This window comes from Rhinatrema bivittatum, chromosome 2 (assembly GCF_901001135.1).
Source record: "Rhinatrema bivittatum chromosome 2, aRhiBiv1.1, whole genome shotgun sequence".
Lineage (NCBI taxonomy): Eukaryota > Metazoa > Chordata > Amphibia > Gymnophiona > Rhinatrematidae > Rhinatrema > Rhinatrema bivittatum.
This window is the reverse complement of record NC_042616.1, coordinates 12,413,407-12,423,755: the sequence shown is the minus strand read 5'-3', so window position 1 is coordinate 12,423,755 and position 10,349 is coordinate 12,413,407. Positions and strand designations below refer to the sequence as shown.

The following is a 10,349-nucleotide window of genomic DNA, read 5'->3' as shown; positions in this document are numbered from 1 at the left end:
CTTGTGTAGGGAACAGGAAGGGCCTGATTGAGGCAGACAGAGCTGGGGTGAACCCCCTGATAAGAATTGGCAGCAGATCATGATGCTGTAAGAATGAGGCAGCCCGGTGATATCAGAGCCCTCCGTCTCCTGCGGCATGGAGTATCCCTTCTCCTTTCTGGGCCGCTCTCCCACCCCACTACAGCAATAGCAATTTGGATCTCCCTCCCTGGATCTCAGATTCTGTCTGCAGGTAATGGAACCTCCTCTTCTCTCCTTCCTACCTCTCCCCTGCTCCCCATCCCAGTCCTCCCCTCTTCTCCTTCCTCCTCTTCCCCCATCCTAGATTTCCAAACCTCCCCCTCTTTTTCAAACTTTCTAATCTCCTGTCCTTAATTCTCTCTCCTTATTCTCACCCCATCCCTGGCCTTCTCATACTCTTTCCCTCTCCCTCCCATCCCTGAGATCTCCTCCCTGTGCTGATACCTGAGATCCCTTTTCCTCAACCAGTAAAAGCGAGAGAATTTCTACAGACACAAGTAAGATTGGGAAACCTATTTTATTGTCTCAATATATTATAAGATTACTGGGGCTCCGGGAATCATTACGTCGCATCTGAACATCACCCAAAGCAGGAAGAGGGGCTACAGGCAGCAAAGGAGGGGCAAGGACACTCACAGCACGGGGGCAATCACTGCAGCCACGGCGCCATCAATGGAGCAGGTAGCAAGGGAGATAAACCTGAAGCACCAGGAGAAGAAAGTGGTGGTGAGGATTTCCCAGATCCCCTCTGAATAAGAACATAAGACACTGCCATGCTGGGTCAGACCAAGGATCCATCAAGCCCAGCATCCTGTTTCCAACAGAGGCCAAACCAGGCCACAAGAACCTGGCAATTACCCAAACACCAAGAAGATCCAATGCTACTGATGCAATTAATAGCAGTGGCTATTCCCTAAGTAAACTTGATTAATAGCCGTTAATGGACTTCTCCTCCAAGAACTTATCCAAACCTTTTTTGAGCCCAGCTACACTAACTGCACTCACCACATCCCCTGGCAACAAATTCCAGAGCTTTATTGTGCGTTGAGTGAAAAAGAATAACCTATAATCACTGCTGAAGAGCCCTGCCTACCCGTGCACCCATTGCTCTTTCATTTTTCCCTAATAGTGAGGAATCCCTAATTCAGGAATTCCTCAAGAGGGAAATGTAGAGACAAGACCTGACCCTTGTAACAGTTTTGCAATGACCTATGACCTTTTGAGGCATAAGGGCTGCAAAACTGTGGAAACTTGTACTGTTCTTGTTCCTTTGTAGCAACACAGGGAAACCTGGGATCTGGCAGAGGGCGGGTGCATGTGCCTGTGAATCACCGTGACCCCAAAGTTTTGTTTTATCTGTGGAACCGTGCCTGAGAGCACCAAAGGGGAAACAGATGGGAGAAGTTAAGCTGTTTGTAGAACGAAGGAAAATGTGTGACCTGGCGGTCAGAAGGATGACTGCTGACTGCATGCAGAGGGCTTGAGGTCAGAGAGAGAAAAACCTGTATATAAGGGGTGGTTGGAGCCCTGGACACTGGGAGAAGGCCTGTACTCTCTCAGCAGGTACATTGCGTTGTACCCTTCTCCCCAGGAAGACGACCATTCTTACAGTTATACTGGAATACTTATAACCTATTTACATAGAATGAAACTTATGCTTACTGTTGTGATTCAATACAATAAAAGATGAATTATCTGTAAAATTCTAAAAAGAAAAGTCTTCCTGTGAGATTCCTGAGACTTGTATTACAGAAAGGGATCCAGGAGAGAAGCCTCCCCGAAGGTTTAGCCACAGCAAGCAGTCTGATCTAAAAATAAAGATAATTAGGGAACTGAAACCCTTTGGAAGAAGGAACAGTAAGGCAGAGGCTAAACAATTGTACAGCTTAAAGGCAGTGGGTGCAGGAGGCCGAAAGCGGTGTGTTGTACTCACCGGTGAGGGCTGAGCTCAGGTGAGTTTAAAAAAATACAAATAATAAAAAATGTAGTGATGACAGAGGGGCTGCAGGACTTCCTCCGGTCTCCGTGCTTGGTGCGCCGTTCCGGCGTTTGTTCCCGCTCCCGGTGGTGTTAGCAGAACTTGGCAGGTTGGGTGGCACCGGTGGGCTAGGCCCCGCAGCAAGGCTTGTTTCTTGCACGCATGGAAGGCCGCGGCTGCATTTTTGCCCGCTTTTGTGCCTGCTTTACTGCCCTCTAGTGCAACGTTGGTGCTTCTAGTGCGTCTGGCTCTGCACATGTGCTGTGCGCCCAGTTCTGGAAGCGACATTTGCACGCACAAGGTTTTCCGTTTGGTGGTGCGCACAGTTTGTGTTTGTGGCTCGTACTATTAGTTTTTTTTCAGGGTTTGCAATCCTTTCTTCAGGCGCAGTCCTCAGCTTCGCCCAATCCTGCCAGGTCGGACCCTCACCCTCCCTCTTCCAGTTCTATGTTTAAGTGCCGGAGCTCGCCTCAGTTTGCTGCGGGTGTTCCCGACAGGAACCTGGATGGCACTGATGATGAGGCAGACCCTGGAACCGTATTGAACCATGTTGCCTTTTTTACATAGAGATGAACTGCCGGCCCTGATTTCCCAGACATTAAAGATGCCGAGTGTTCTTGGTGCGGATTCCATGTCTGAACCGAAGAAGAATCCTATTTTGTCTTCCTTGCATAAAGCCTCTTGTTTTTTCCCTGTTATGGATGCCATTCAGGGGTAACTTGCTGGTGTGGTGGTTACTACCCTTAACCAACAAGCCTTCATACCGTTGATGCAACTCATTATTGCTCTCTGCTTTAACAGCAAGAGGAAAAGGGGACAGCAACCAACAAGCACACGACTGACTTTACGGGCTGGGAAACCAAGCCTGGGGTAACTTGCTGATGTGGCTGTTATAACCCTTAACTGATAAGCCTTATACTTGTGATGTAACTCCAACATTGCTCTCTGCTTCAACGCAAGGGATAACAAAGAATTGAACAACGAGGGCCCTGAGTTTAGCAGTTTGGGAAACTAAGTGTGGGGTAACTTGTATGCCACGGCAGTTGCCACCTCCTGATGATCCCTTTTATGGGGGAAACCTGTATGGCGCGGCTGGTGCTACCATAAGCTTGATGGGCAGCCTGGATGGATCATTTGGTCCTTTTCTGCCGTCATTTCTATGTTTCTATGATTGATCTTGAATGGGGCGCCGCAGAGGCAAATTTTAAAGGGTGTCGTACATTGGAACGCCTGTATCTCCTGGATCCAGCGGCGAGAGAGCGTTTATTTTCCCAACATGGATGCGCTTGTCTGTGCCATCTCTAATCAGATGATTATCTCTGTGGAGGGAGGAGTGGCCTTGAAGGTTGAGCATGATAGGGGGCTTGAGGCTATCCTTAAGCAGGCCTTTGAAGCAGTGGTGTTGACTTTACAGATTGCTTCCTGTTGCGCCCTAGTGGCACGATCTTGTCTGCTCCTCTCTCAGGAAGTTGATGATTCTGGAGTGAATTCCAGAACGGTTATGGATCTCTCTGCCCTCTTTTTAGCAGATGCGGCTGTGAATTGGTCCGTACCTCGGCCAGAGGAGTAGGTTCGTGTCCTTGGCGAATGTGCGTCTCTGGAGGTTCTTTGGGAATGGTTCTCTGTTCCCACCACAGCGGTGATTTCTTTGATTTTGGTATTTCAGCAGGAAGGTTTGACTAACGGGCTGGTGCTAAGTACGCTGAAGTTAGAAGTTGCAGCTTTGGCTTGGTATAGGGGTCAAGTTCAAGGGAGACCTTTTTTCATCGCACCCAGAAGGGTCTAGATTTTTTAAGGGTGTTAAGCCTGTTTGACTGCCACTGTGGACACTTGTATGCTTTAGGACCTGACCTTGGTGTTGACCTTTTTGGCAGGCCCCACATTTCTTCCTCTTGGTAGCTTCCCGCTTCTGGTGCTTACACTGGACAGAGTACAGGTTAGGACTGTACCTTCCTTCATGTCCAAGGTGGTACCTGACTTTTTCTTTCAATCTGTCCATATTGTTGCCCTCGTTGGTTGGAGGTGGATGTGGCATCCCTTGGATGTGCGGAGACATCTATTGCATTAACTTAGGGTTACTGAGACCTTGCGGAGAACAGATCGTCTCTTCGTACTTCATGAGAAACAGCTTCTCGTCCCACAGTGGCAGTTTGGATTAAAGATGTGATCACAGCGGCTTAGGTGAATGTGGATAAGCCATTACCCAGTGTTTCGGCGGGAATTCGGAAAGCACCTTCAGACAGCTTTATGATCTAAAAGGCAAGTTTATTGACAAAAGACAAATGCAGTATAAATGCAGTATAAGAAAGAGGAACAAGGAAAGAGGAAGTCGTTGTTTCTCTGGAGATGCAGGTCAGTGACAATTGGCATTCAGCTTGCTTCTCAAGGTGCAGAGCCCTCGGGTCGGAGTTTTAAACTTTTTTCATTGTCCAATAGAAATACATTGATGCGCATCCTGGGTGTATTTTTTCAGTCAATATCCAATTATGAACGTTACTTTATAGTCCAATCAGGTATCGTCTCTGGGGTGTTGGCTTCTTCCGGTACTGAGCTTGCCAAAGCACATGGTTGTGAAATATGTTGCCAGCAAAGTCAGGAAGTACACAGCTCAGGCCAAGGCCTATATACACCAGGCTAATTAGGGCTCGTTCGACAGTGCTAACGGTATTTATTTAGTGATTTATATTCCACTTTTTGCACTTTTTTCAGCACTTCAGAGTGGATTACATTTAGGAACTGGTACCTTGGACAGAGTTATAGTTTCTTTCTTTGTTGGAGATTTGCAGTGAAGTTGCCTTGGTTATATCCCTTCTCCAAGCATTATTGTATGGTGGTGAGGGTTCGAGAAGTTGCGTCTTTTGCCGGAGCGGTGTTGAGAACGTGAGCAGCCTCCTCCCTTACGAGGAAGTAGTTTTGGTACATCCCTCTTGTGGGGACTGGCCTGCCTGGATCAGAGGAAGGTGAAATTACTACTTACCTGATAATTTCCTTTCCTCTCTGAGAGGCAGGCCAATCCACAATCCTGCCCTGAGCTTGTACAGAACTGTACTGATTTTTCTATTTGTCCTTTCTCAGGGACATTATTTGAGGTAGAATTCGTAGGCCTATGCAGATCTTCGGGTCATCTAAGGGCCTTGTAAGTGTTTGCCTTCTTTGTCTGTTGTCTGTTACGGCTTCTGCATTTCCTTCTCGTCTGAGCCCAGTGCTATGCTCGCTGGAAGAAAAAAAAGAAGTGAATGAGTGGGGGAGGAAGTGTTTTTAACTCCGGACTTACAGTTCTAGTGTTAATTAGTTGCCACAGTCGGCTTTTGCGGAATACTGGAACACTGACGTCAGTACAGGGCTATATGAGGGTGACATCAGCGAGTCAGTTGGTTTCTGTCTCCATCTGCTGGTAGGTGTGCATAACCCACTTATGTGGACAGGCTTGCTTGTCCTAGAGGAGAGAAAATTATCAGCTGAGTAGTAATTTCACCTTCCTGGGTTTTTGAATTCTGGATGTCTGACTCCTGTGTGGGAGTAGTGGGGTGGAATACAGGATGCTGCAAAGTTGGGGAAATTGGGTGTCTGAGTTACAGATCTTGTTCTACCAGAGCCCACTGTAACCCATTTATTCCTGGGTTTCTGAATCCGCTGGGAGAGGCAATCTGGATGTACAATCTATTTTGCCCTCTACTGTTGATGATTGCATCAAGTTAGGGATTGGTCTGCCTCACTCTAGCCTGCGAGCCTTGCAGACGCTCCAAACATCCACAGCCCGTTTAGTTATAAGAAGCTTTCCTTGGGATCATGCAACTCTACTGCTGTGTGAATTACTTCAGTTGCTGCTGTAGCAGTAGATTAAATTTAAAATTTTAACCCTTGTTTTTAGATCACTGAAGGTTAATGGTCCATGATTATTATTTTAACTTGTTATTATAATGTTTAGTTTGGCAGATCCACTATAAGCAGATTATAAATGTTATTAAATAAATAAAAAGATAAGCCCAGAGGAACCAGACCTATAGGAATCCTAAAGGAGGGACCTGTGTGATCTCCAAAGATCCTATATTGCATCAGCTTTCTTTCTGCATCCTATGCAGTATGGTAGAGAGAACTCATTGATTTTCTTAACTTCTCTGAATATTTCTATAAAGACAGCTTAGATAAGTTTTCATAGGCATCACATAAAGCTTTCTGCTAAGTCATAGAATTCTTTAATATCAGAGATACCATGTGTTGATTATTTGATCCTTCTGAACGTCTCATCTCAGGTTTTGGTAGCTTTCCATGCCATTGTCACTTACACATGATTAATTCCTTCTTTTTATATCCAGCAGACAATGAGTCATACAGAAAGAGAAGAGGGAGGAGAATCGAGAAGAACACCCTATAGTATTAGCACTTACACCAAGACAATCAGGAAATGTCTGTGAGAATCTTGCCCAGAGGACTGAGGGGGAGACATTAGCCAAAGACAGCAGGAATCAGAGAAGAAGGAGCAAGACTCTGCAGGAGACTCACCGGATGGAGTCACTGCTTGTGAGAGCAGTGACAGGGAGTTCACAGACATCCCTGAGCACCAGAGACATCTGAGAAGAGAGAATCCCTTCCAAAGTAATACAGTGATCAAATAACTTCTGACTTCCAGCAGAAAGAGGAGGAAGGGAAGAAATCCTTTCACTGTGACACCTGTGGGAAAACCTTTAATAGAAAGTGTCATTTTGTGTTGCACCAGAGAAATCACCCAGGAGCAAGACCTTTTCCATGCAAACAGAAGTTATCTCTGAAATTACACCAGAGAATCCACACTGAAGGGAGCACTTTCACTTGTATCGAATGCAAGAAAACCTTTTCTTGCAGGGAATCCTTATTAATATACCAAAGAACGCACACAGGTAAGAGACCCTCTCATTGCCCTCAAGATGGAGAATCTTACAGTTCTGAGTTCTCTTCATTACATCATCAGAAAATGGAGATTGAAGAGAGAACATTTTCATGTTCTGAAAGTGGAGAAAACATTCAAATGCAAGACCTAATAATGAACCAAGCAATACAGAGAGAAGAATTATTCATTAGTACTGTTGGTGACAGAAACTTCAATCAGAAAGGAAACTTCACAAGACAACGAAAATTCCAACCAGGAGAGAGAGCATTTTCAAGTAATGAATGCAATAAAAGTTTATGTGAGGGGGAAGTCATTTTAAGAGGCAGAAAAAAACTTAATGGTGAAAGAGCATTGTCTTGCATTCAGTCTGAAAAAAGCTTCCGTGGTAAGGCAGTTGACTCAGAACAGAAGAAAATCCCCAAAGTAGAAAGTCAATTTATATGCACTGAGTGTGGTAAAAGCTTCAGCCAGAAGTGCAAACTCATTATCCACCAGCGAATCCACACCGGAGAAAAAACATTTAAATGTATTGAATGTGGTAAAAGCTTCAGTCGGAAGACATCTCTCATATTGCATCAGAGAATTCATACAGGAGAAAACCTTTTGAATGTAGAATGTGGTAAAGCTTCAGTCAGAAGACATCTCTCATGCATCAGAGAATCATACTGAGAAAAACCTTTAAATGTACTGAATGTGGTAAAGCTTCAGTCCAAGCATGTCTTACATGCATCAGAGAATCCATACTGGAGAAAACCATTTAAATGTACTGAATGTGGTAAAAATTTACTCGGAGCGCTTTCATGCATCAGAGACCATACTGGAGAAAACCATTTAAATGTACTGAATGTGGTAAAAGCTTCAGTCGAAGCATCTCTCATAGCATCAGAGAATCCATACTGGAGAAAAACCATTTAAATGTTGAATGTGGTAAAAGCTTTAGTCGGAAGACATCTCTCATGCAGCATCAGATAATCCATACTGGAGAAAAACCATTTAAATGTACTGAATGTGGTAAAAGTTCACTCGGAGGCGCTTCATTGCATCAGAGAATCCATACTGGAGAAAAACCATTTAATGTACTGAATGTGGTAAAAGCTTCAGTCGGAGACATCTCATTTGCATCAGAGAATCCATACTGGAGAAAAACCATTTAAATGTACTGAATGTGGTAAAAGCTTTTGTCAGAAGACATCTCTCATGCAGCATCAGATATCCATACTGGAGAAAAACCATTTAAATGTACTGAATGTGGTAAAAGCTTCAGTGACCATCTCTCATGCATCAGAGAATCCATACTGGAGAAAAACCATTTAAATGTACTGAATGTGGTAAAGCTTTATCGGAAGCATCTCTTGTGCATCAGAGAATCCATACTGGAGAAAACCATTTAAATGTACTGAATGTGTAAAGGCTTCAGTGACCAAAGATCTCTTACATGCATCAGAGAACCATACTGGAGAGAAACCATTTAAATGTACTGAATGTGGTAAAGGCTTCAGTGACCAAAGATCTCTTCATGCATCAGAGAATCCATACTGGAGAAAAACCATTTAAATGTACTGAATGTGTAAAGCTTCATCGGAAGCTCTCTGTGCTGCATCAGAGAATCCATACTGAGAAAAACCATTTAAATGTACTGAATGTGGAAAGGCTTCAGTGACAAACATCTCTTACATGCATCAGAGAATCCATACTGGAGAGAAACCATTTAAATGTACTGAATGTGGTAAAGCTTTCGAAGCCTCTCATGCGCATCAGAGAATCCATACTGGAGAAACCATTTAAATACTGAATGTGGTAAAGGCTTCAGTGACCAAACATCTCTTACATTGCATCAGAGAATCATACTGGAGAGAAACCTTTAAATGTACTGAATGTGGTAAAATTCAATCGGAAGCATTTTCACGTCAGAGAATCCATACTGGAGAGAAACCATTTAAATGTACTGAATGTGGTAAAGGCTTCAGTGACAAACATCTCTTACATTGCATCAGAGAACGCATACTGGAGAGAAACCGTTTAAATGTACTGAATGTGGTAAAAGCTTTAATTGGAAGCCATCTTCATGCGGCATCAGAGAATCCATACTGGAGAGAAAACTTTAAATGTACTGAATGTGGTAAAGGCTTCAGTGAAAACATCTCTTACATTGCATCAGAGAACGCATACTGGAGAGAAACCGTTTAAATGTACTGAATGTGGTAAAAGCTTTAATTGGAAGCCATCTTTCATGCGGCATCAGAGAATCCATACTGGAGAGAAACATTTAAATGTACTGAATGTGGTAAAGGCTTGTAAAACATCTCTTACATGCATCAGAGAACGCATACTGGAGAGAAACCGTTTAAATGTACTGAATGTGGTAAAAGCTTTAGTCAAAGCACTCTCTCATGCTGCATCAGAGAGTCCATACAGGAGAAACCTTTTAAATTTTGAATGTAATAAAAGTTTTAGTCAGAAGTCTCTCATGCAGCATCAGAGAATCCATACTGGAGGAAATTCATTTAAATGTACTGAAGGTGGGGAAACAAGTCATTCTTGCAAATTGGACAGATAATTACCCCCCTAACTATGACAATTGGTTCCAGAAAATGATTCGCCTTTGCTCTATGGAGCACGCTATTATTAAGCCAGAGTCACCAAAGAGATCTGTGCAGACTAAGCTCATGTGGGCAGCGTTTACAAAATATTTAACTCCACGCATTGGAAATTATCGAGATCCATGGGCTTTGGAAAAGACGACATACAACTGCCAGATGATGCAATGAGCCTTCTTCACCAGCGGACAAGTTTATTACTCAGAGAACACGACATAAGGATCTTGGGATACTGGCATAAAGACATTTATACTTATTAATCCCGTGTACAGTGGGTGGGTAGAGGGGGGGAGGGGGGAAATAGGGAGGGCTGGAGTTTTTTGAATGGGGAGGTTAAAATTCTAGGTTTTGCTTGTTCAATATCATTCATTGTTGTATAACAGTACTTTTATTTCTTTGAGAGTTGTGCTTTGTAAATCTTTGAAAAACCTAATAAAGTTTAAAAAAAAATAAATGTACTGAATGTGGTAAAAGCTTTAGTCAGAAGACATCACTCATGCAGCATCAGAAAATTCATACTGGAGGAAAATCAAGTTAATGTACTGTGTCTGGTAAAACTTCAGTAGAAAGGAAGACTTTGCAAGCCACCAGAAAAGTTGCACAGGAGTCAAATTCAGTTAATATGCTTTCATATAGTTTTGGAATAGAAGACTGGCCTAATAAAGATATTAAAATGCTGGATGCAAGAACAATAAAACTTCTCCATTTCCATCACATAAGCTATAAGAATCAGGGAGGTTGATATTCAGATGTCAGAAAACTGGATAATTAGGACTTATCCATCTATCTTACTGCTACTGAATATCCAGTTATGTTCAATGGCTGAGTAAGTTATGGGTGGGCAGTGGGTGGATCGGAGCAGTGCTACTTAGCTGAATATGTTATT

At 43.4% G+C, this 10,349-nt stretch overlaps 1 protein-coding gene across 1 annotated transcript; it reads left to right on the top strand.

The window, feature by feature from the left end:
• The first annotated feature begins 6,950 nt into the window (after window positions 1–6,950).
• LOC115086173 (gastrula zinc finger protein XlCGF49.1-like) lies at window positions 6,951–9,302 on the top strand. The gene is made up of 2 exons (XM_029592672.1): window positions 6,951–7,496; window positions 9,186–9,302. Exons 1-2 carry the CDS (start codon window positions 6,951–6,953, stop codon window positions 9,300–9,302), a joined length of 663 nt encoding a protein of 220 aa, XP_029448532.1.
• Window positions 9,303–10,349: the final 1,047 nt, after the last annotated feature.

Coding starts and splice junctions, on each gene's coding strand:
- LOC115086173 (XM_029592672.1), top strand. CDS start 6,951: ATGGAGATTGAAGAGAGAACATTTTCATGTTCTGAAAGTGGAGAAAAC. Junction 7,497..9,185: donor TAGAATGTGGTAAAGCTTCA/GTCAGAAGACAT, acceptor TACATGCATCAG/AGAACGCATACTGGAGAGAA.